Source organism: Scyliorhinus canicula, chromosome 18 (genome assembly GCF_902713615.1).
Source record: "Scyliorhinus canicula chromosome 18, sScyCan1.1, whole genome shotgun sequence".
NCBI classification, from domain to species: Eukaryota; Metazoa; Chordata; class Chondrichthyes; order Carcharhiniformes; family Scyliorhinidae; genus Scyliorhinus; species Scyliorhinus canicula.
This window is the reverse complement of record NC_052163.1, coordinates 14802548-14829526: the sequence shown is the minus strand read 5'-3', so window position 1 is coordinate 14829526 and position 26979 is coordinate 14802548. Positions and strand designations below refer to the sequence as shown.

Below are 26979 nucleotides of genomic sequence, written 5' to 3'. Positions count from 1 at the left end.
GTGAGGGCGAAACCCACGCAAACACGGGGAGAATGTGAAAACTCCACATGGACAGTGACCCAGAGCCGGGAATCGAACCGGGTCTTCAACACTGAGGCAGCAGGGCTAACCACTGGGCCACCGTGCCAGTAGTCTCCGGCCTCCCGCAATGCTCCGCATCTGCCAGGCGGAAGTGGCGTGTCATGGTTCACTTGCGGTATTTAGAAACGGGGACTGGGCGCCATGGCTGCTTAGGGAGTGAGAGGAGGTAAGAGAAATTTCCAACGGTGCCAACAGTGGTCTGCCAGTTGTGTGCTGGCTGAGGGGCATCTGCCATGACCGGGGAGGGGGGTGGGGGGCAAGAGAGGAGTGGCGGCAGGAGACCAGGACAGACTGAGGCTACACAAACAGGAGCTGCTTGGGTAGGGCCCTGCAGAACAGGAGACTTCCCAAGAGGAGCAGGGGCCAGCCGGTGAGGCTGAAGAGCCAGCCGCCCAACAGGCTGAGGAGGAGATGGGAAGGAGGCGCCGCATCAACCCTTGTGTATTTTGGCAGCACCTGTCCTTCAAGCACCTACCGGACTAAGCATGTTGTCAACCACTGCGGGTGAGCAGGGAGACCGTGCAATATCTGTGCCAGATGACGCTCACTCCCCCCACCCCCCTCCCCACACCGGACCCCACCCCCACCTCCCCTGAACGTCTGTGGGCCCGTGTAATGGAGTGTCCAGCGTACATTTCGGGGTCTCCCGAGCAGACAGTGGGATGAGACACTGGGGCAGGAGTCAGATTCGTTGTCAAACAATGCGGAGCACCAGAGTTCACCATAGAGCGGGTCGTCATCATCCTCCGCCCCTCGGACCAGACCCGCTCAGACTGCCGATGTTACTGACTTTTTCTTGGTCCGTTTTCTTCAATTGAATTACGCTTTTAAATAAAAAGTGCAAAATTCAAAGACCAGGAGAAACATTTAAATCTGACGTGAGTACAACTCATTATGGCAGAAGATGGTATTTATAGAGCCAGAGAGGGCGGCACGGTGGCAAAGTGTTTGGCGCTGCTGCCTCACGGCACCGAGGACCCGGGTTCGATCCCGGCCCTGGGTCACTGTCTGTGTGGAGTTTGCACGTTCTCCCCGAATGTGCGTGGATCTCACCCCCACAACACAAAACAAGTGCAGGGTAGGTGGATTGGCCACGCTAAATTGCACCTTAATTGGAAAAATTAGAAAAAAATGAATATAGAGCCAGAGAACAGTGCGTGTGGAAGACAACTTGTGAGGAAAGGAATTGCTGCAATGTACCAACTCTAGCCTCAAGGTTATAAGACACAATCTCATCTTCCTACACACAACAGGTCAAACCTCATAATATACACCCTGCAGCCAAGATATCTGACAAGCGCCAACAGATGATAAAGGATTACAGGGGCACAGCAGACATCAGTGACAGCTAGGTGCCAAATCCTGCTGAAGAAGGGGAGGGAAATAGCTGAAGATGAATCAGAATTCCTGAAACCTATTAACAGTGAGTACAGATAACTGAGCAAGAACAGACTTCCACATTAACTTACACAGTCCAAGCTGAACACAACCGGCACTCCCTTCCTGAAACAGAGCATTAAAATGAGCGGAATCTGTTTATTCTGCACTTTAAAGAGTTGGCCACAGTCAGTTGCTACAGGCAGGGGTGGGGGTTATGTTGTCGAGTCATACAGGTATTAGTTGGTAGTGGGTGGGGGGGTTCCTTCTGTTATCTTTTCTACTTTGTGTTTTTTGTTTTATATATAAAATGTTAAAAACTGAATTAAAATATTTTAAAACAAAATAAACAATGGCAATTTAGCGTGGCCAATCCACCTATCCTGCACACCTTTTGGGTTGTGGGGGTGAGACCCACACAGACACCGGGAGAATGTGCAAACTCCACACGGATAGTGACCCAAGGCAGGGATCGAACCCAGCTCCTCGGCGCCATGAGGCAGCAGTGCTAACCACTGCACCACCGTGTTGCCCACTCCTGATAAGGTGTCTGACGTTATCTCCCTCCAATTTGTTGTTTGCTGCAGAGATTAGATTTATTGATGCTGTAAATCTCTCAGCGCAAATATCTATGAATTTGTTCCTAATTTAGAAACATTTATATGTGCACATTAGGACCATTTATCTGACTTCAACATTAAAACTAGTCATCTGAACCCATCTGTTGTCGAATGCAATTTATTGGTGTGTTTTGGTGACGCATAAATGGTTTTATGTACAGCACCCACCCTCCCAGCAACCGCACCCCCAATCATTTTTAATGACACATCTGAAATATTCTTTGTCACTTAATATTTAAAACAGCAAAGTCACATTCTCCCCGTGTCTGCGTGGGTTTCACCCCCACAACCCAAAAGATGTGCAGAATAGGTGGATTGGCCACGTTAAATTGCCCCTTAATTGGAAAAAATAATTGGGTATTCTAAAATTTAAAAAAAAAACAGCAAAGTGTGGGCAGCACGGTGGGGCAGTGGGTTAGCCCTGCTGCCTCACGGCGCCGAGGTCCCAGGTTCGATCCCGGCTCTGGGTCACTGTCCATGCAGGGTTTGCATATTCTCCCCGTGTTTGCGTGGGTTTCGCCCCCACAACCCAAAGATGTGCAGGCGAGGTGGATTGGCCACGCTAAATTGCCCCTTAATTGGAAAAATGAATTGGGTAATCTAAATTTATTTTTAAAAAGTAAAGTGAGCTGCCCCATTGCATCCCCACTTCCCAGATAGAGTGTTATAGTGCTGGCCCGTGGATTTTTAAAAACGTGACCTTTCAAATGTTGATTACTTTTAACGGCCTTTTATGCCACATGCTCACAATTCATTGCCAATGAAAAATTAATTAAGCATAGCACTAAAATTCCATCTTCACCTTCAAAGGTGAATGACTCCAAGGTGAAATCTCCGACCCTGAGCGAGGCGGACCAGGGAGGCAATCAGCGGGCAGCGCCAAATTACCCAGGGGCAGATTGTTATCTGTGTCACCTCAACATAAAGGAGTGCCTAAGTGGTGAATGGAGCAATAAAGGGGGGGGGGGGGGGGGGGGGGGGGAATTTGCATATCAATAGCACCTCTCTTGGCCACAGGATGTCTCAAAGCGCTTTACAGCCAATCAAGTGCTTTGTGAAATGTAGTCAGTGTTGAAACAGCCAATGTAAGATCCCACCAACAGAATACGGTAATAATCAGATAATCCATTTTAGTGACGTTATTTGAGGAGTAAGTATTGGGAGGAATTCCTCCGTATTTCTCCAAAACAATACTATGGGATCTTTCACATTCGCCTCAAAGGGCAGCTGAAGATATCCTTGGTTTAATCGCTCTGCCAAGGCCCTTTGACAGCGCAATACTTCATTAATTGGCCAAATGCTGCCTCTTTTAGTTTGCCAATCGCCTAGCGGTCATCTCAACTGGCCGTTTAGGAGGTGCCTTTTTTAAAAAATACGGGAAGGTATTAAACCTTCATATGAAAACTTTTTTTTTAAATTTAGAGAATCTAATTATTTTTCTTCCCAATTAAGGGGCAATTTAGCATGGCCAATCCCCACAACCCAAAGTTGGTACATTGCTGCAATTCCTTTCCTCACAAGTTGTCTTCCACACGCACTGTTCTCTGGCTCTATATTAATTTTTTTCTAATTTTTCCAATTAAGGTGCAATTTAGCGTGGCCAATCCATCTACCCTGCACTTGTTTTGGGTTGTGGGCAATTTAGCATGGCCTAACCTGCACATTTTTGAGGTTGTGGGGGTGAAACCCATGCAGACATGGGGAGAATGTGCAAACTCCACACGGACAGTGACCCAGGGCTGGGATTCGAACCCGGGTCCTCAGCGCCACAGTCCTAGTGCTAACCACTGTGCCACCGTGCTGCCCTCTCCATATGAAAACTTGGCCAATTAGTGTTTTTACTCTCTTGCAGGTGTCCTGACATGTCCACATTGACTCTTACCAATTTTTATAGATGTACCATAGAAAGCATCCTATCTGGCTGCATCACGGCTGGGTGTGGCAAACTGCTCTGTCCAACACCATAAGAAACTACACAGAGTCATGGACACAGCCCAATCTATCACACGACCCCGCCTACCATCCATTGACTCTGTCTACACCTCCCGCTGCCTTGGGAAAGCGGGCAGCATAATCCAAGACCCCTCCCACCCGGGTTATTCTCTCTTCCAACCTCTTCCAGCGGGCAGGAGATACAAAAGTCTGAGAACACGCACCAACAGGTTCAAAACCAGCTTCTTCCCCACTGTTACCAGACTCCTGAATGGCCCTCTTATGGACTGAACTGATCTCTCCACACATCTTCTCGACTGATGTAGTACCACATTCGGTATGCTTCACCCGATATCTGTGTCTATGTATTTACTCCATGTATTTATCATACGTCCTATCTGCCTGGACCGTACGCAGGACAATACTGTTCACTGTACCTCGGTACACATGACAATAAATCTAAATAATTACTTATTATCACAAGTAGGCTTCAATGAAGTTATTGTGAAAAGCCCCTAGTCGCCACAGTCCAGCGCCTGTTCGGGGAGGCTGGTACGGGAATTGAATCCACGCTGCTGGCCTTGTTCTGCATTACAAGCCAGCTGTTGAGCCCACTGTGCTAAACCAGCCCCGTTACTGTTCCTGGGTGTCCTCTGCGCTCCGGTATCAGTGCCCATTATCCTCAAGAGAGTGTGGACTGCAAGGAATGTGGAACTGTGGAAGCTAAACTCACCAGAACTTAATCTGACACCCACTCAGCATTCCGAAATACACGCGTTCTAGCAGATATCTCTGGTTAAGAGTTGGCTCCAGGGAATGGGATATTTATTCCTACCTTTTTCTGGACCAGCAATTTCAACCGTAATGCTCCTAAATCTACACAGACTGAAGAGCAAACCTCAGAAATCACTGGATCGTCACGGGATTAACTGAGATTATTTTTATATGCATATGACAACAATATGACTAGATAGAGCGCAGAAGACACCAAGAACAGTAAATTTATATTTGTCACATGTAATAGTAATAATCATCATCTTTATTATTGTCACAAGTAGGCTTACATTAACACTGCAATTTTTTTTTTTTAATTTAGAGTCCCCAATTCATTTTTTCCAATTAAGGGGCAATTTAGCATGGCTAATCCACCTAGCCTGCACATCTTTTTGGGTTGTGGGGGCGAAACCCACGCAAACACGGGGAGAATGTGCAAACTCCACACGGACAGGGACCCAGAGCCGGGATCGAACCTGGAACCTCGGCGCCGTGAGGCAGTAGGGCTAACCCACTGCGCCACTGTGCTGCCCTACATTAACACTGCAATGAAGTTACTGTGAAAAGCTCCGAGTCGCCACACTCCGGCGCCTGTTCAGGGACACTGAGGGAGAATTCAGAATCTCCAAATTACCTAACAGCACATCTTTTGGGACTTGGGAGAGGAAACGGGAGCATCGGGAGGAAACCCGCGCAGACAAGGGTAGAACGTGCAGACTCCACACAGACAGTGACCCAAGCCGGGAATCGAACCTGGGACCCTGGTGCTGTAAAGCAACAGTGCTAACCACTGTGCTACCATGCCATCCCGAGGTACAGTGAAAAGTATTATTCTGCCTGCAGTCCAGGCAGATCGTTCCATACATGAAAAAAACATAGGACGCACAATACATGATGTAAATACATAGACATAGAACATAAGAACTAGGAGCAGGAGTAGGCCCTTCGAGCCTGCTCCGCCGTTCAATGAGATCATGGCTGATCTTTTGTGGACTCAGCTCCACTTTCCCGCCCAAAGACCATAACCCTTTATTCTTCAAAAAACTATCTATCTTTATCTTGAAAATATTTAATGAAGGAGCCTCAACTGCTTCACTGGGCAGGGAATTCCATAGATTCCCAACCCTTTGGGTGAAGAAGTTCCTCCTAAAATTAGTCCTAAATCTACTTCCCCTTATTTTGAGGATACGCCCCCTAGTTCTGCTTTCATCTGCCAGTGGAAACAACCTGCCCACATCTATCCTATCTATTCCCTTCATAATTTTATATGTTTCTATAAAATCCCCTTTTAAATTTGAATGAGTACAGTCCCAGTCTACTCAACCTCTCTTCGTAATCCAACCCCCTCAACTCTGGGATCAACCTCGTGAATCTCCTCTGCACACCCTCCAGCGCCAGTACGTCCTTTCTCAGGTAAGGAGACCAAAACTGAACACAATACTCCAGATGTGGCCTCACTAATACTTTATAGACATCAGGAGGGATGAGATACGATGAGGTGAAAAGGGTCCCTTTTAAATGAACTGTGCCTGGCAGCAGGTAACGGTGTTAACACTTGGGTCCTGTACGTCAGAGAACACTGCATCATCATGAGCAGGAGCTACAATGAGATGCAAGTAAAGAGAATTACGTTTTAAAGTCAAACAAGCTCTGGCTCTCCAGCTATAGTCACCTTTAACCATTCAGCCAATGATTAACATATTGGCTATTGTTTCTTTAACACACTAATACCGGTAAACCTCAGTGGAACAATATGAATAATAAATTCAAAGAATCTCTTGTGCCAAAATAGGTTGTGACTCATAATACCATTCATACCTCTTTTGACTGTTGCTATATTGCAGTATATTATTTGTGCTTCACATCCAGGTGTAGGAAAATAAGTCTTGTAGTTGCTATCCTCAAACCGCTAATATAGTAAGATAACTTACGTTGGTTTTGTTCATCATGGCCATCTCAGTTGGCTGATATACGCTGTTGCGAAGCTGTCCATTGTAACCAGAGAAACCACTGTAAGGGGATTTGGGCCTGTTTGCTGGGAAAATAAGCAGACAAAGTCACATCTGCCACAGAAAAAAACAATTGTCTACTTGATTTTAAAAGCTGTTTGGCTCTCAACAAGCTTAGCCCTCAAGTAATTTAACCAGGCAAGTTCACAAGGTCAATTCCTGGTGTGTGCGGCAGAGTTAGTTAAACTCAGCCGGGAGAAGGGGTGATAGGGATGCTGCAATTTGTCTACGTCTTTGGGTTTGAAAGGGGGGAAAATTGGTCTGGGTTGCCGCTTCTGATGATCACCTATTAGCCCCTGCCAAAAGCTGGTGTCAGGGTAATTTGTGAAGCCTTAGGGCAGCGCGGTGGCACAGTGGGTTAGCCCTCCTGCCTCACAGCGCCAAGGTCCCAGGTTCGATCCCGGCTCTGGGTCACTGTCCGTGTGGAGTTTGCACATTCTCCCCGTGTTTGCGTGGGTTTCGCCCCCACAACCCAAAGATGTGCTGGGTAGGTGAATTGAACACGCTAAATTGCCCCTTAATTGGAAAAAATGAATTGGGTACACTAAATTTTTTTTTTTTTAATTGATGAAGCCTTCTAGAGTTTCACAACGTGCAGGAATTCACTGCCGAAGTTTCCAAACAAATAGCGGCCAAAGTAAATAATGGGTAGGCTCCCTGAAAACACCCCCAACACTGTTTTTGCTCCTAGGATTTGTGAGTAACACTGACAGTGCCATGTCTAGACTTTCCCGAGAAAACAGCGATTGACTCCCCAGGCCACATCACGGAGCATTTAGAAGTTGAGTTGATGTGAGACAGGAGTCACACAGGGACCAGATGTTCCAAAGTAGGCAGGTTTCCTTCCTTGAAGGAAATTAGTAAATTAATTGGATTTTTTTTTTGCAACACATTCTAGAAAAGTTTTGCCGCCACCTTCACGGGCGTGTGCCTTTAATCTGCAAAGAAATATGCAAAACCTCATGTCATCTGTATCGATAATCTTTGGATTAGTTCAGGGTTAGGATGGGCGGACCAATAACAACATGTGTAAAATAGGGTAGTTAAGAGTTGGGATTTGGCAATACTGCTTCATTTTGGGTTAATATTTGCTGGTGTTAATAATTTTTTTTAAGGCATGGTTGGAACATTCTTCTCTTTGATCCAGGACAACTGCCCTTTGCTGAGGGCAGGAAGCAAGAGAGAGTGATAAAAATAGACGAGACGACCCTTGCACCGGCAGCAGTTCGAGGTTAAGAGATGTCCTGCCCTTTTTTCCATTAGTTTTATTTTCCCCGTTATAATGGACAATAATTTCCACAGTGAATGAACTGACAATCATATATGAACAATCAAAACAGGCAGGAATTCGGACTCGGGCATGTTTTTATGGGTTATTTGTTTTTCCATGTTCTCTCTATCGCTTCCACCATAATATGCGGATGGGATGTCTGTCCAACAGTTAGTTTTTAAAGATGGAACACCCTCTTGCAGTTCAGTGAGGAACTCGTCCAAGCAGGTTTGAGGCCAGGCAATTCTGAGACATGAACTTCTGACCCCGAACAAGCTGTTCAATAATTCGAGACAGCAAACTAATTATTGATTTTTATTTAAAAATGACATTTGGTAAAAGAATAAAATTCTTTAAAGACTTTTTTTTGAAACGTCACTACCATTTTGGAAGGTTTCAGGAATCTCCATTTTTCCCTGACCATTCCTAGGGGTCTGTGTGAGCTGTGCCCTCCTGGTCTTGGGAGAAAGTTCAAAAAGATGGGCAGCACGGTGGCGTAGTGGTTAGCACTGCTGCCTCACAGCGCCGAGGATCCGGGTTCGATCCCGGCTCTGGGTCACTGTCCGTGTGGAGTTTGCACATTCTCCCCGTGTCTGCGTGGGTTTCGCCTCCACAACCCAAAGATGTGCAGGGTAGGTGGGTTGGCCACGCTAAATTGCCCCTTAATTGTAAAAAATATAATTGGATACTCTACATTTATTTTTAAAAAAAAGAAAGTTCAGACGATCATTTCCCAGCAGAAGCTACAATGTGAAAAACTACGCTGCAAACTCCGGTTTTAATGCTGGAGCTCACCATATTGCTGCACTCTCTTCACTTACTGATCTGCCGAGTTGGCTGTCCACTCGATTAACTGCAGCAGCATTGTTAACTAAAATATCTGCCCAAATGCTGTGTGATTAGGGGAAATAGCAATTATTTATTTTTTATCCCATCATTAAAGTTACAAAGCCAATGCGCAGAGTGGACAGGGCAAACCCTTAATCCACCTCATTGCTCGCTCCTAAAAACCAATTCAAATTCAACCCAAATCGTGGTCTCCAGAAGAAAGAGACATACAAGATCCAAGCTGACAAGGAAAGGCATCGCACCTCATCTTGGGCTCGATCTGCCGCTTGATCTAAGCCAAAAGGCCAGGAAGGGATGGGGGAACCAGCAACGATGACTGATATTTAAACAGCCAGAAGCGGGGAAGTCACTCAGGACAGCCCGGTAATCGCCTGCCAACGCTGAAAGAAGTTTGGCTGAATTGTACTAGGCTGCCTGGTATGGATTTTTAGTAGCGACAGTCCCAGTCCCCGGGTAGTCAGCTAAAGAAAAATGGCATCTCCACCTGTGAACGTTGAAGGACCCGGGACAAATCGATCTCACCTGCATTGGGTTCATCCATTGAGAAGGCCTTGTTTTCTATGTACATGTGCTGTGCCTGGTGCTCCTTTAAGATGGTCTCGTAGCCAACTCCTCTTGTCGGGTACACCTCTTCAACATAATTCTGCTCCATGCTGGCTTTGGTAAGGTGGCAGATCTCAGGGACGATGTAAATAAAGACAAACACCCAGGCATTGGCGACCAGCGCGATGGCGAGAGTTGGATCATTCCAGGTTTGGTTTCCCACTTGCTCATTCCCATAAACATACATCACAATCCACACAATCCAGATGGCAATGGAGAAGCCGACTGTGACAAGGATGAATATGCCGTGTTTCTTCCAGTGTTTAAAATGACCCCACTGAGTGGACACAGCAAGACCAAATGTAACTACAATGAGAAGCATAACGTAAATCAAAGCCATGGCAAAGTCCATATTAGCAATATTGCAAGGATGTCCCGGTTGTACCGAATTGGTGCCATTCGGCCTCACAATGGTGATTATTAACCATTCAGTATTTATTATTACTTCCACAAGGACGAGAGCAAGGGCCAGGATAAAAATTTGCCACGCTTTAGGACCATTGTTTTTCCTTACAAGCAAACAAAGTCTGAAAGAGTTTGCCAACAAGCAGGAGAAGCAGATTGCAAAGAGAACGCCAAACAGGAACCTTCTGGACGCACAGGTTGCAAAATCCTTGTTGATAACGAAATCAAAAACCAGGCAAAACAGCCCGAACGTGCCAAAAATGAAAAAGAGCTGAATTCCAATTGTGCTTTTCCTTTTGCCATCCTGAACAAACGGTATGCTCGCGAGCAGAACCAACGTGAGCACAAAGCAACTTATAATGCCAGCACTGGCCAGAGCTTGTAACACAATCCCCCAGACAGCTGATAAATCACAGAGGTTGAAGTAAAGTGAGTCAAGGCTGGCAGCACAGCCCACGGGAGCAGCAGCAGCTGCACTCACAGGGAGGAGGAGGAGGATACCGATCCACCCGGAGTGCTGCAGTGTGCTCGGCCACATCTTCCACTCAAGTTGGTCGATCTGAGAATGGATTTTGTCAGGCACCTGGAAAAGGAGAGAACATGGGGCATCAGTGATCAAATTACACCGTGGTCTGTCAGCGAAACATTGCTGGATCGGGTCAGCGGGAAAAGAAAATGGACATTACTGTTTCAAGTGATAATGAACATTTTTTTGCCCATTAAATGGGTCAGGGCCATTTAAGTTCTACTCAGGCAATTGGGATAAAACAATTTATTGCATGCTCAGGAATGTTTTTCTGTTAACAGAATTTGCCACACCTGCCTTTTTTTAATTCATGAGTACTTCTGTACATCATTTCAAGAGGCTTCAAGGACAATGAAGTGATCACAGAATAATAGTGCAGAAGGAACTCTTCGGCCCATCGAGTCTGCACCAACGCATGAAAGACTTGCCTGCCTAATCCCATTTGCCAGCACTTGGTCCATAGCCTCGAATGTTATGACGTGTCAAATGTTCATCCAGGTACTTTTTAAAAAGGATGTGAGGCACCATCTACCACCATCCCAGGCAGTGCATTCCAGACCATCACCACCCTCGGGGTAAAAACGTTTTTCCTCAAATGCCCCCTAAACCACCTTGAACTTGTGTCCCCTTGTAACTGACCGTTCAGCTAAGGGGAACAGCCACTTCCTATCCACCCTGTCCATGTCCCTCATAATAGTGTACATCTCAATTAGATTGCCCCCTCAGTCTTCTCTGCTCCAGCGAAAACAACCCAAGCCTATCCAACCTCACTTCATAACTTAAATGTTCCATCCAGGTCCTGGTGAATCTCCTCTGCACCCTCTCCAATGCAATCACATCCTTCCTATAATGTGGCGACTGGAACTATACACAGTATTCCAGCTGTGGCCTCACCAAATTCTATACAACTCCAACATGATGTCCCTGCTTTTGTAATCTACGCCCTGATTGACAAAGGCAAGTGTCCCAAATGCCTTTTTCACCACCCTATTAACCTGTCCTTCTGCTTTCAGAGATCTATGGATAAACACACCAAGGTTCCTCTGATTCTCAGAACATCCCAGTTTCAGGCCATTCATTGAATACTTCCTTGTCACATTACTCCTGTCAGTGTCTGTAGGGGACTCGTGTACCATCTCACACTTTTCAGGGTTAAATTCCATCTGCCACTTTTCTACCCATTTGACCATCCCGTCTATATATTTTTGTAATCCAAGACACACAACCTCACTGTTAACCACCCGGTCAATCTTTGTGTCATCCGCAAACTTACTTATCCGACCCCCACATAGTCATATAAAGGATAAACAGTAGGGGACTCAGCTCAGATCCCTGTGGTACACCACTGGACACTGGCTTCCTGTCAATGAAGCAGCCGTCTGTCACCGCCTTCTGTCTCCTACAGCTAAGCCAATTTTGAATCCACCTTATCAAGTTAGCTTGTATCTGATGTGCATTTGCCTTCTCGAAAGTCTCCCATGTGGAACCTTGTCAAAGGCTTTGCTGAAATCCTTATAAACTACATCAATTGCACTATTCTCATCTACGCCTGGTCACATGCTCAAAAAATTCGAACAAATTTGTTCGGCATGACCTCCCTCTGACAAAGCCATGCTGACTATTCCTGATCAAACCTTGCCTCTCCAAGTGGTGATAGATTCTCTGCTTCAGAATTTTCTCCAATAGTTTACCATTGACTCACTGGTCTGTAGTTCCATGGCTTATCTCTACAACCTTCTTTTAATAGTGGGACCAAATGAGCTGGTATCCAGTCCTCTGGCACGTCTCCCGTGGCCAGAGAGGAATAAAAAAGTTGTGTCAGAGCCCCTTCAATCTCCTCCCTCGCCTCCCACAGCATCCTTGGGCACAATTCATCTGAACCTGGAGATCTGTCCACTTTTAAGCCTGCCAACCCCTCGTCACTCCCTGTAACAATTTGGTCAAACACCTCACAGCCTCTCTCCCTGAGTTCCATACCTACATCCTCATTCTCTTGGGTGAAGTTATGATGAATGAAGGAGTAAGCTCCTGGTTTTACTTCTCCCCGTTCATTTCCCTGCTGTATTTCCATACTCTGTTCCAGAGGTTGGGGAGTCACGCACAACTGCATTTGCATGGGCAGCAATGTTTTTTAATATCTAGCTAACCCAAAGGACTAGTCCAGATCCCAGGGATCAAATGTTACGATAAAATTCGGCAGTAATTTGATCTGACCAGTGTTTAAAATCTGATTTCCCAAAGGATATGTTGATTGAGACAACACTTTATGAGAGAACGACTTTTCTGTGGCATCAAGGAACCCACCTTGGGACTCCTACTGTTGGGACTTTTGAAAGTAAGGCTTGATCATTAGAATCTCAAATAATGAGAACAAAAACAAATGCATATATATTCATTGAACTGGACCCAGTCTGTTTACTCATGAGATTTGTCCAATTTCTCAGTCACCCGAGAACACAGATGGTGTTTGTAGCCATAGTTACGGTCTACTAGTGAGGCAAAAATTCCCCTCCCAAGTGTCCATCTCCAGATCAACGAGCAGCCTCGGTGATCACTGTCGCAACTGCCCCATATAATGTGGCACTCTGAAGGCTGAAATTCATGCTGCCCATTTCATCGAATTGACTGCAACATCGGAAAGAGACGGGAGTGGAAAAATGCTCGAGCCATAGAACAGATCCCGACTTTGAGAGAGTCGGCAGCCCATTTCACCTCTCCATAAAGTCAAGGGAACTAACAACACACGAGAGACGTAAAACTAGTCAGCAGCTGTGGTCGCACAAAGTCAAGATCTGCCCGGCAGAATTTAATCGCACAGAAGGCTGGCGCTGCAACATTATTTCTCCTTCATTCAATATAAATTAGATTTGCAAACGGCCAGTTTATTTCCGATAGTGTGTGTGTGTGTGTGTGTGTGTGTGTGTAAGAGAGAAAAGTGTGATAGCTCAGAATTGGTTTTTTTTAAAAGTTAGAAGCAGGAACTATTCCCATCATTGTGTTCACTTTAAAAGTCAGTAAAATAAACCCTGGGGACGCTACTTATCCAATCGCTCCATTTGACCACTGAATCTCCAACTATTCTCACCTCAATTGCTGTGGCATTTGAATAGAAACCACATAAAACTTGGGAATGGGGAGAGATACTTATACTGAACATTAAACAGATATTCTGAACTCGTATACTTAAAGCATGTCACAACTAAATAATGCTGGTGAACATCATGTTCTTCAGCTTCCAGTTAGTTACAGAAGCTGAACTTATATGTTACGATCTGGTCACACAGAGCATCTTGTCCTGGACTTTATTAATCCATTTTTAGTTGATCAATGAAAATAAATGAAAAGGGTGCATTAAACGTCAGCAAAATGTGGCAGACCGGGAACAAAACAATCAGATTTAGTGACATTTTCATTTGTCCAGAGTTATGATATATTCGACAAAGTGTAAATTCAAACCAGTTTGTATTAAAACCAGCAGTGGGTGTGGAACAATTCTCTAGGATTAAGAGGGGAAAATATCCAGGTGTTTACTTGTGTCTTAGTCTCCAGCAATCGTTATTCATTGAAAGATGTGCGTACAAAAACAGTGAAGAACATTGTCAAGCTTTGTTATGTTTTCCCAGTAGTTAGGTAACTTTCTCATTGTTACGTTTCAGAAGGGAGGAATCACCATTCAGGGTAACTGACAAGTGCTAAGACTGGCACGCAGAGGGCGGCACAGTGGTTAGCACTGCTGCATCATGGCGCTGAGGACCCGGGTTCGGTCCCGGGTCACTGTCACTTTGGAGTTTGCACATTCTTCCCCCTCCCCCCGTGTCTGCGAGGATCTCCCTCACACAAACCAAGGATGTGCAGGGTAGGTGGGTTGGCCATACTAAATTGGCCCTTACTGGGAAAAAAAAGAATTGGGTACTCTAAATTTTCTTTTTTCAAATGACTGGCACAGAGCAGCACGGTGGCACAGTGGTCAGCACTGCTGCCTCACGACGCCGACGTCACAGGCTCGATCCTGGCTCTGGGTCACTGTCTGTGTGGAGTTTGCACATTCTCCCCGTGTCTGCGTGGGTTTCACCCCCACAACCCAAAGATGTGCAGGCGAGGTGGATTGGCCACGCTCAATTGCCCCTTAATTGGAAAAAATGAATTGGGTACTCTAAATTTATTTTTAAAAAGACTGGCATGTCAATCGTACCCTTGCTTCAGACTCCGAAGGTTTTGGGGTTCACGATTCGCTGTGAGACATCAGCACATGACTATGACTTACAGTTCAGTGTAGGATTGAGAGATAACTCCATCTTTTAGGTGATTTGTTAAACCATTCTGCCTATTTGAATGGATGTAGGAACTCTCATTGCATTGTATAAAGAGGAGTAGGCACTTCTCCCAGAGACCTGCTCACCCTGCCATGCTCAAGATTACCTCAGCATTGACCACACTGGCACTTGTTACATCTTGCTGTGTGCAAATTGGCGGCGGCATTTAACTACAAAACAATTGCCAGTTACACTTCACAAACAATTCACTAGCTGTGAATGTCCGGAGAATATTAAATGCAGAGCAGAAATAGAAATGCTTTGTGGTTTTGAAGAGTTAGTGACATTGTAAACACAGCAGGAAGGTACCCAAACTATATCCACCTATGCCTTTAACAAGACACTTAACAGGAGTCTTATAAGGAAGAAAATTGACACTGAACCATATGAGGAGATATTGGGCGGGATTCTCCCGTACCTGGCGGGGTGGGGGATCCGGGCGGGACGGAGTGGCATGAACCACTCCGGCATCGGGCCGTCGCAAAGGTGCGGAATCCTCCGCACCTTCAGGGGCTAGGCCCGCCCTGGAGTGGTTGGCACCCCGCCGGCCGGCGAGATAGGGGCCTGGCGCCACGCCAACCGGCGCCGAAGGGCCTCCGCCGGCCAGCGCGAGTCGGCGCATGCGCGGGATTCACTTCTGCATCGGCCATCGTGGAGGACCACAACAGCCGAGGCAGGAGGAATGGAGTGCCCCCACGGCACAAGCCCACCGCGGATCGGTAGGCTCTGATCGCGGGCCAGGCCACCGTGGGGGCACCTCCCGGGGCCAGATCCCCCCCACGACCCCCCTGGAACCCCGGAGCACGCCCGCGCCTCCAGGTCCCGCCGGTAAGGGACCTACTCTGATTTACGCCGGCGGGACCGGCTACAGGCGGGAGGGACTTCGGCCCATCGCAGCCCTGGCGCCCATTGAGTCGCGCCAGACCCCGCCATTCTCCAAGGCGGGCAACGCGACTCACGCCAGGCCAGTTTTTGGGGGGGGGGGGGGCGGGAGAATTGGGAGGACGGTGGGGGCGGGATTCATGCCGACCCCCGGCGATTCTCCCACCCGGCGGGGGGTCGGAGAATCCCGCACATTCAGACAGATGACCAAAGCTTTGGTTGTAGAGGCAGATTCTAATTAGTATTTTCAAGGAGGAAAATGAGGGCGGCCAAGTGGTTTTGGGAAGGAATTCCAGAGATTAGTGGCTCGGCAGCTGAAGCCACCACCAACAATATTGTAGCAATTAACATCAAGGGTGCTCAAGAATTAAAAGTGCCTCTCAGAGGCTTGTAGGGCTGGAGGAGATTACAGAGGTGGGGAGGGGAACATTGAAAAAACAAACAAAGAGGGGATTACAATTGCCACAACTAGCCTGGAGAGAGAGAATCTTTCTCCTCTGCAAAACAATGTTACCAGCTAACACACTGGCACCGTGGGAGCACCATTGCATACGTAAGAGATGTGAGAAAGTTTTAACCGCCGTGGTTTACTCTCGCTATAAAGCTGGACTATTTCAGGTTGGCCATGCCATCGAGTGCTGAGCCAATGTTCACTTACTCTCTACAACCACCCAGCAGACAAAACGAGAATACTGAACTGTGTTCAGCCAGCAGCGGAATAAAGGCACCTTCAGTCTGAGAGGCTGGACTTGCAGGACCACTCCGACTGTGAACACAAACTCATGCTTTAGTTTTACAAAAGCCTGTGTATTATACCGCTGCATATTTTTGCCCTCCCGAGCTTTCCCGTCATTATTGGAAAAGTTTGAAAAAATTACAATTTGCAAAGTTAATCCGATCTCAAAATTGACATTCGCAGTCTTGGCGTGAGGGGAGTCTCTTGTTCCTGTCGCCCAAGTCTGCTGAAATTGTTTTGATACACAGATGTACACACAGACACACACATGTACAAACACACACATATACACACACGTATACACAGACACCCCCACACACAGATACACACATACCCCCACACACAGACCGACACACACATACACACAAAGACCGACACCATCATACACACAGACATACAAACACAGATACACACATATATACACACACACAGATACACACATATATACACACACACAGATACACAAACACACAGATATACAAACACACAGATACACACATATATACACACACACAGATACACACACAGATATACAAACACACAGATACACACAGATATACAAACACACAGATACACACAGATATACACACATACACAGATACACACACAGACACACAGATACACACATATATACACACATACAGATACACACAGATACACAAACACACAGATGCACACACATAGATACACGTAGACACACATTGATACACACACACTCAGACACACACACACACAAATACACACATAGACAGACACACACATAGACACAGACACACACATAGACACACACATAGACAGACAGAGATACACACATAGACAGACAGAGATACACACACAGACACAGACATGGACAGACACACAGAGACACACGGATACACACACATAGACACAGATACACACACACAGATATACAGCAAGCCTGCTTTGTGCTGGAGCACCGATTGGGTTTCCGCGCTCTTACCTCTGCTGCTCCCCCCGCCCCAGCGGCAGCAGCGAGCCGCAGAGCCTCCCGGCCAGCCCCCTCCTCAATAAAACACACACACGGTGGGGGATCTGAGTTGGAACCGGGAGCCTGCAACCCCGACCAAAGTGCTGTCTCGGTGCCACTCACTTGTTTCAGCGCAGTGGCTGTGATTGGAGACGGCAGGGCTGGCTCACCCTGCTGAAGCTGGGACGGAATGCAGTTCCTGAAGATTTAAGGTGAAGCTCCCACCCCCAGAGTGAGTGAGTGACACTCTCCAACTCTGCCTCTGAGCCTGTGCACTGACATCAATGTGACGCACAGCTCGGTGTCTGCTTTAAAACAACTCCCAGTGCGGGCAGGAGCTGCTAACTTCATTCAGCCACTTTCCCTGGGATTGTCCCCTCCCCATTCATCCCCCACTGAACAATTTGTCTCCTACTGCATTCGACTCAAAATACCCAATTGAAGAACAATGCTCCGTGTTCAGCACTTCCATGCCACTCTGCACCAAAATGTGTCGGATTATTTGGGGCAATCAGTTCGACTGTACTTAGATCTGAAGTACGACCTGTTTAGAACTTATTCTTTCGTTTTTTTAAAAAAAACTATAAGTAGAGGCAGGGGACAAATATTTCATTCTTATCATTTCTGCACAATGTTTCATCCTCCCGATTGTCCCTGAATGTTTTTCTTTAATCCTGGTTGGGCTTCAGTGAGGACTGCCCAGCCCAGACTCCAACACAAAACATTGCCAGAAATCAGGAATAAAAACAGAAAATGCTGGAAATAAGTCTGTCTGTGGGACAGAAACAGAGTTAACAGGCTTTTCTCCACAGCTGATACACTAATGTTCCCAATTCAATTTGCTCACTTGACTACTGTTACCAGTTAGGAATGGGAACCCCTGTCATTGTCTCCTCCAACACTAGGGGAGCTAAAGTCAACCCTCGCACCCACATTGAGATTACTCATTGGCAGCATATGGGCATTGCTGGCAATGCCAACATTTATTGCCCTTGGTGGTTGATGTACCATCAATTGAACGCGAGACGAGTTGCTGAACTTTAATATACTAGATGTTAAGCCCTGCGGTCGATTACAGTAGAAGGAAAACCCAAAAGCTTTCTATAGGTATGTCAGGAATAAAAGAATGGCTAGGGTAAGAGTAGGGCCAGTCAAGGACAGTGGTGGGAAGTTGTGTGTGGAGGCTGAGGAGATAAGCGAGATACTAAATGAATACTTTTCGTCAGTATTCACTCAAGAAAAAGATAATATTGTGGAGGAGAATGCTGAGACCCAGGCTATTAGAATAGATGGGATTGAGGTGCGTAGGGAAGAAGTGTTGGCAATTCTGGACAAGGTGAAAATAGATAAGTCCCCGGGGCCGGATGGGATTTATCCTAGGATTCTCTGGGAAGCCAGGGAAGAGATTGCTGAGCCTTTGGCTTTGATTTTTAGGTCATCATTGGCTACAGGAATAGTGCCAGAGGACTGGAGAATAGCAAATGTGGTCCCTTTGTTCAAGAAGGGGAGTAGAGATAACCCCGGTAACTATAGGCCGGTGAGCCTAACGTCTGTGGTGGGTAAGGTCTTGGAGAGGATTATAAAACATACGATTTATAATCATCTAGATAGGAATAATATGATTAGGGATAGTCAGCATGGTTTTGTGAAGGGTAGGTCATGCCTCACAAACCTTATCGAGTTCTTTGAGAAGGTGACTGAACAGGTAGACGAGGGTAGAGCAGTTGATGTGGTGTATATGGATTTCAGTAAAGCGTTTGATAAGGTTCCCCACGGTCGGCTATTGCAGAAAATACGGAGGCTGGGGATTGAGGGTGATTTAGAGATGTGGATCAGAAATTGGCTAGTTGAAAGAAGACAGAGAGTGGTAGTTGATGGGAAATGTTCAGAATGGAGTTCAGTTACGAGTGGCGTACCACAAGGATCTGTTCTGGGGCCGTTGCTGTTTGTCATTTTTATAAATGACCTAGAGGAGGGCGCAGAAGGATGGGTGAGTAAATTTGCAGACGACACTAAAGTCGGTGGAGTTGTAGACAGTGCGGAAGGATGTTGCAGGTTACAGAGGGACATAGATAAGCTGCAGAGCTGGGCTGAGAGGTGGCAAATGGAGTTTAATGTGGAGAAGTGTGAGGTGATTCACTTTGGAAAGAATAACAGGAATGCGGAATATTTGGCTAATGGTAAAATTCTTGGTAGTGTGGATGAGCAGAGGGATCTCGGTTTCCATGTACATAGATCCCTGAAAGTTGCCACCCAGGTTGATAGGGTTGTGAAGAAGGCCTATGGTGTGTTGGCCTTTATTGGTAGAGGGATTGAGTTCCGGAGCCATGAGGTCATGTTGCAGTTGTACAAAACTCTAGTACGGCCGCATTTGGAGTATTGCGTACAGTTCTGGTTGCCTCATTATAGGAAGAACGTGGAAGCTTTGGAACGGGTGCAGAGGAGATTTACCAGGATGTTGCCTGGTATGGAGGGAAAATCTTATGAGGAAAGGCTGATGGACTTGAGGTTGTTTTCGTTAGAGAGAAGAAGGTTAAGAGGTGACTTAATAGAGGCATACAAAATGATCAGAGGGTTAGATAGGGTGGACAGCGAGAGCCTTCTCCCGCGGATGGAGGTGGCTAGCACAAGGGGACATAGCCTTAAATTGAGGGGTAATAGATATAGGACAGAGGTCAGAGGTGGGTTTTTTACACAAAGAGTGGTGAGGCCGTGGAATGCCTTACCTGCAACAGTAGTGAACTCGCCAACATTGAGGGCATTTAAAAATTTATTGGATAAGCATATAGATGATAAGGGCATAGTGTAGGTTAGATGGCCTTTATTTTTTTTCCATGTCGGTGCAACATCGAGGGCCGAAGGGCCTGTACTGCGCTGTATCGTTCTATGTTCTATGTTCTATGTTCTAAGGACGACCGCCGGGAGTACTGGGTATTTATACCCCGCCCTGGAGGCAGGGTTAACTCAGCCTCTCGACCAATCGGGGAGCCATCACATGACTGGTCTCAACCAACCGGTCGAGAGGCACATGAGCGACCGTGTTCTGGTGTTCTGCACCAATGGCAGGCAGCTATGCTAATCATACCACCACAGTGGTAAGGGTAAAGTCGCCATAGTCCCAGATGATCAGAGGCTGCTTTCCCCTTAGAGGGGGAGAGCGGATTGGTGGTGGTTTAACCTGAGGATCAGCACACCCCAGGTGAGGGGCAACGTTTTTTTAAAATTTTGAGTACCCAATTCATTTTTTCCAATTAAGGGGCAATTTAGCATGGCCAGTCCACCTACCCTCCTCATCGCACATCTTTGGGTTGTGGGGGTGAAACCCACACAAACACGAGGAGAATGTGCAAACTCCACACGGACAGTGACCCAGAACCGGGATTGAACCTGGGACCTCGGCGCCGTGAGGCAACAGGGCTAACCCACTGCGCCACCGTGCTGCGGCGAGGGACAAAGTTGAAAGGTTATGGATAACCTCTGCTGGTACAGGAATCGAACCCTCACTGCTGGCCTTGTCTCTGAATCACAAGCCAGCTGTCCAGCCAAGTGAGCTAAACCAGCCCCCAATGATTACAACATGTAAGGTTGGATGCCTACCGTGCTGTTAGGTGTGGAGTTCCAGGATTTTGGTCCAGTGGCATAAGAGGAATGGGAATCTTGCCAATCAGGACAGTGTGTGAGTTGGAGGTCATGATATTCCCATATGCCTGCTGCCCTTGTCTTTTTTGATGGTAGAGAGAACAGCTTTGGGAGGGGCTGTCGAGGGAGCCTAGGTGAATTGTTGAGTTGAGATTAGAATGGATTTTTAAAATTATACTTTATTTTTCAAACATTGCGACTATTGTAATTATTTCTTTGATATATTTATTAATTAAAGCCAATAATATGTTTTGGGACCTATTAAGGCATTTCTCTCTAAATCCTACTCAGACCAAGATTGAATTAATCTGTCTCTCCTGTCTGAATATAGCATGCAGTTGATGACACGGTGGCACGGTGGTTAGCACTACTGCCTCAGAGCGCCAGGGACTCAGGTTCAATTCCAGCCTTGGGTGACTGTCTGTGTGGAGTTCATATGTTCTCCATGTGTCTATGTGGGTTTCCTCCCACAGTCCAAAGATTTAAAAAAAAATTAAAGTGCCAAGTTTTTTTCCAATTAGGCATGGCCAATCCACTTACTTTGCACTTCTTTGGGTTGTGAGGGTGAGACCCATACAGAAACGGGGAGAATGTGCAAACTCCTCACAGACTAGGATCAAACCCGGGTCCTCGGCACAATGAGGCACCACTATGCCAGCACCCCCCCCCCCCAAGAGTAGAGGGAACTTTCCTCCACATTTAACTGTCCTGTGCCTAATCAACATAGAACATACAGTGCAGAAGGAGGCCATTCAGCCCATCGAGTCTGCACTGACCCACTTAAGCCCTCACTTCCACCCTATCCCCTTAACCCAATAACCCTCCTTACCTTTTTTTTGGTCACTAAGGGCAATTTATCATGGTCAAACCACCTAACCTGCAAGTCTTTGGACTGTGGGTGGAAACCGGAGCACCCGGAGGAAACCCACGCAGACAATGTGCAGACTCCGACGGTGACCCAGCAGGGAATCGAACCTGGAACCCTGGTGCTGTGAAGCCACCGTGCTAGCCACTTGTGCTACCGTGTTGCCCTAAATCTGGGTGTGTTCAGTGTTGACAATGAGTGGTAAGTTTCCCCAGCATTGACGTCCTGCACCTTGTGGAATAGAAGATGCATAAATCAGGAAAAAAAGCTGAAAACCCACATTGCAAAAAAAACACCACAGGAGAAATTCTCATTTCACATTGGAATCAACACAGTGAAATGAAAGCAGAAACCTGGAGCAGATTACACATAAATCTGTGCATGAGTTCCCAGGTGTGGGTTACACGACCTCTCCAATACCGAGTGAATCACATATATAGATCCAGTGTTCGCACTGGTAATGGAAAAAGCAACAAATATAAAATGTAATACCATAATCAATATTAGCTGAAAATGCTGTAAACACTCAGCAGGTTAGGTGGCACCAATGGCGTGAGGGAAGTAAGGGTTGACCTTGAAACAGGAATATTACTGAACGGTTAATCTGCCTCCAGATTTTCCAAGCAATATTTTGCGTGGTGTTTCAATAATAGGGCAAATTGATGAAGTAGTGAACAGGGCTTAAGGGATCCTTAGCAAAACAATTTTATTCAGCGAGTGATAAGGTTCTGGAGTACGCAGACTGTCAGAATGGTGAAGGTAGATTCAGCTATGTCAGCAAAGTGCACCTCAGACCACAACCAGGTCACCCATGATCATATTGGATGTCTTGACCCATGGCTCTGACATCTTGCCGCAAGGCTTCCACCGCGGATGCCACCCTTCAGTGTTGGCCTGGGTATCACGCATTGTCGGCACCATCTGCCGCACCTGAAGGTAGTTGGACTCCTCCAGCTGCACCTACAGGCGCTGGATGGTTGCTGACACCCCCTCCTGTAAATCCTGGCTCTGAGTCTGCATCAGTGACGGGATCATAATCTCCAGAAACGCGACACCTGTCCGGACTACAGCTCTCTCCTGCAAGTGGACACCTCCCCGACTGCCCGCTTCCTTGGGAATGCCTACCTCCATATGTGCTGCAGCATGTGTGTTGTGCCCACCAGAGGGTAACCCAGGAGCCTCATGACTAAAGTGTCCCACTGGATTGCAGTGTCCAACGGCCTATCACAGGGATCAGTGCTGGGCCCCTTACTGTCTGTTTTACATATAAATGAGATGGATCAGGATGTGGGAGGAATGCTGAGTAAGTTTGCAGAGGTGATAGTCTCTGCAATGGTGGAGAGTGCTGGTGACAGAAGTGATGAGAAGTCGGGTGTCTTCCCCGGACTGGTCCTCCGGGGTGTGCTGGGGATCTGGCTGGGGACGAGGTAGCCTGGACAGCTTGTACTGGTCTGATGCTGATCCTGTAAGACAAAAGACAAGAGACACGGTGAGATCTAGGGAAGGACTGGTCTCTGGGAGAGGGGTATCTCACAGCTATAGGGACATCATTTTGCATTGGGAGCACACTTAGTTGCCGCATGTCTTCCCCCACTTCAGAGACAACCCTCTTCTCTCCTTCGCCAGCTCGCTCCATCATCCTCTGCTCCGTGGGGGTCTGAACTATTAGGTCCAGGATGGTTTTCTCACACTCCTGGTGATTCTGGGCCACTTTGCAAAGGACATGGTGAGACACATGGAGGCAGGTTTATGGGGGCTGTGTGGCTGGTGGCAAATAGACAAATCCCCAGGCCCAGATGAATTGCATCCCCGGCTGCTGCGGGAGGTGAGGCAGGAAATGGCAGGGCCTCTGATGTAAGTTTAAATTGCTCTCTGGCCACAGGGGAAATGCCAGAGGACTGGAGAACAGCTAATGTTGTTCCACTTTTCAAGAAGGGCGGTAGAGATAAACCAGGGAATTACAGATCGGTGAGTCTAACATCAGTGGGAGGGAAACTATTGGGAAAAATTCTGAAGGAGAGAATTCATCTCCACTTGTGAAGACATAGGTTGGTTAGAGATAGTCAGCATGATTTTGCCAGAGGGAAGTCATGCCTAACAAAGTTGATAGAATTTTTTGATAAAGTGACCAAGTGTGTGGGTGAAGGAAATGCAGTTAATGTAGTTTATATTGAATTTAGCAAAGCCTTTGACAAGGTCCCACATGGGGGACTGATTGAGAAGGTTGGAGCACATGGAATTCAAGGAAACTTGTCGATAGATCCGAAACTGGCTTAGTAATAGGACACAAAGGGTGGTGGTAGAAGGCTGTTTGAGTAACCGGATTGCAGTGTCCAACGGCCTATCACAGGGATCAGTGCTGGGCCCCTTATTGTCTGTTTCACATATAAATGATATGGATCAGGATGTGGGAGGAATGCTGAGTAAGTTTGCAGAAGGCACCAAGATTGGTAGAGTGGTTAACAGTGAAGAAAAGGGTGGTAGGTTACAGGAAGATTATAGATGGGTTGGTCAGATGGGCAGGGCAGTGGCAGCTGGTACAATTGCATGGTGATGCACTCTGGAAGAAGAAACAGGCCAAGGGAGTATGGAATGAATGGCAGAACTCTCAGAAGCTCAGAGGAACAGATGGATCTTGGGACACTTGTTCACAGATGCCCGAAGGCGGAGGAGCAGATGAGTAGGGTCATTCAGAAGGCATATGGGACACTTGCCTTTATCAGTGATGGAATAGAAGATAAGAGCAAGGAGGTTATGTTGGAACTGTAGGGGCCATTGTTTAGGCCAAAGCTGGAATACTGTGCGCAGTTCTGGTCACCTCACTAGGAAGGAGGTGATAGTACTGGAGGAGTACAGAGGGGACTCGCCAGGATGTTGCCTGGGATGGAGCATCTGTAAGGAGAGACTGGATAGGCTTGAATTGTTTTCTTCAGTAAGATATCTTACAACACCAGGTTAAAGTCCAACATGTTTATTTGGAATCATGAGCTTTTGAGCATGGCTCCTTCATCAGGTGAGTGAAGAGGTGGGTTACACAAAAACAGCATAAATAGACAAAGCCAATGATGCAAGATAATACTTTGAATGCGAGTCTTTGCAGGTAATTAACTCATTACAGGTCCAGACAGTGTGACTGGAGAGAGGGATAATCACAGGTTAAAGAGGTGGGAATTGTCTCAAGCCAGGACAGTTGGTAAGATTTTGCAAGCCCAGGGGCCTGCAGGCTGTACACTATGCGCATACGCGGCCATGGACATTGCAATTCTCCAGCCATATCTGCAGCTAAAGCTGCGTTTACACTGCGTGCCTGCTAGCCCCCCATTAGACGGAGGATCAGTGGCGGTTTTGTGCCGTTTTTTCGGTGGTGTTAGCACTTAGTCTTCAAATCAGAGAATCCAGCCCCGCGTCTCCCAAATGGAGAGTCCTGCCCAAAATATCAGGGCTATGGGGAAAGGACAGGAACTGGGAGTTACCCGAGCTGCTCTAGCAAACTGCTTGATGGGCCAAATGGCCTATTCTTCAGCTGTAACCATTCTATAATTGTTTTTAAAAGACATTTTTCAATTAAGGGGCAAGTTAGCACGGCCAATCCAGCTACCCTGCACATCTTTGGGTTGTGGGGGCGAAACCCACGCAAACATTTTTTTTTTTTTTTTTAAATTTAGATTACCCAATTATTTTTTCTATTAAGGGGCAATTTAGAGTGGCCAATCCACCTACTCTGCACATTTTTGGGATGTGGGGGCGAAACCCACGCAGACACGGGGAGAATGTGCAAACTCCACACGGACAGTGACCCAGAGCCGGGATCGAACCTGGGACCTCAGCGCCGTGAGGCGGTTGTGCTAACCACTAGGCCACCGTGCTGCCCCCCCCCACGCAAACATGGGGAGAATGTGCAAACTCCACACGGACAGTGACCCAGGGCCAGGATCGAACTTGGGACGTTAAGAACATTACATTACATTACATTACATTACAGCGCAGTAAAGGCCCTTCAGACCGTCGATGTTGCACCGACCTGTGAAACCACTCTAATGCCCATCTACACTATTCCCTTATCATCCATATGTTTATCCAATGACCATTTAAATGCCCTTAAAGTTGGCGAGTCCACTACTGTTGCAGGCAGGGCATTCCACGCCCTTACTATTCTCTGAGTAAAGAACCTACCTCTGACATCTGTCCTATATCTATCTCCCCTCAATTTAAAGCTATGTCCCCTCGTGCTAGCCTTCACCATCCGAGGAAAAAGGCCCTCACAGTCCACCCTATCTAATCCTCTAATCATTTTGTATGCCTCTATTAAGTCACCTCTTAATCTTCTTCTCTCTAACGAAAGCAGCCTCAAGACCCTCAGCCTTTCCTCATAAGACCTTCCCTCCATACCAGGCAACATCCTGGTAAATCCCCTCTGCACCCTTTCCAATGCTTCCACATCCTTCCTATAATGCGGCGACCAGAACTGTACGCAATACTCCAAATGCGACCGCACCAGAGTTTTGAACAGCTGCAACATGACCTCATGGCTCCAAACTCAATCACTCTGCCAATAAAAGCTAACACAGCGTACGCCTTCTTAACAACCCTATGAACCTGGGTGGCAACTTTCAGGGATCTATGGACATGGACACCGAGATCTCTCTGCTCATCCACACTACTAAGAATCTTACCATTAGCCCAGTACTCTGTATTCCTGTTACTCCTTCCAAAATTAATCACCTCACACTTTTCTGCATTAATCTCCATTTGCCACTTCTCAGTCCAGCTCTGCAGCTTATCTATGTCCCTCTGTAACCTGCAACATCCTTCTGCACTGTCCACAACTCCACCGACTTTAGTGTCATCCGCAAATTTACTCACCCATCCTTCTACGTCCTCCTCCAGGTCATTTATAAAAATAACAAACAGCAGTGGCCCCAAAACTGATCCTTGTGGTACACCACTAGTAACTGAACTCCAGGCTGAACATTTCCCATCAACCACCACCCTTTGTCTTCTTCCAGCTAGCCAATTTCTGATCCAAACCGCTAAATCACCCTCAATCCCATCCCACTGCGCCACTCTCTATAATTCTACTTTATATAATCTAATGCTTATTTATCAAATT

The 26979-nt window shown here is 46.8% G+C and overlaps 1 protein-coding gene across 3 annotated transcripts in view; it reads right to left on the bottom strand.

Moving 5' to 3' along the window:
• Positions 1-17733, bottom strand: part of gprc5c (G protein-coupled receptor, class C, group 5, member C) — a 31654-nt gene extending 13921 nt beyond the window's left edge. For 2 of the 3 annotated variants that reach the window (XM_038776945.1, XM_038776946.1), the window contains exons 1-3: positions 17339-17733; positions 9435-10503; positions 6716-6819 (exon numbers count right to left, since the gene is read on the bottom strand). In XM_038776945.1, the coding sequence (XP_038632873.1) occupies positions 6716-6819; positions 9435-10458 (1128 nt within the window). In that variant the 5' untranslated portion in view covers positions 10459-10503; positions 17339-17733. The remainder of the gene's footprint in view (positions 1-6715; positions 6820-9434; positions 10504-17338) is intronic. The other variant, XM_038776944.1, reaches the window with a different exon arrangement.
• Between the last annotated feature and the right edge of the window lie 9246 nt (positions 17734-26979).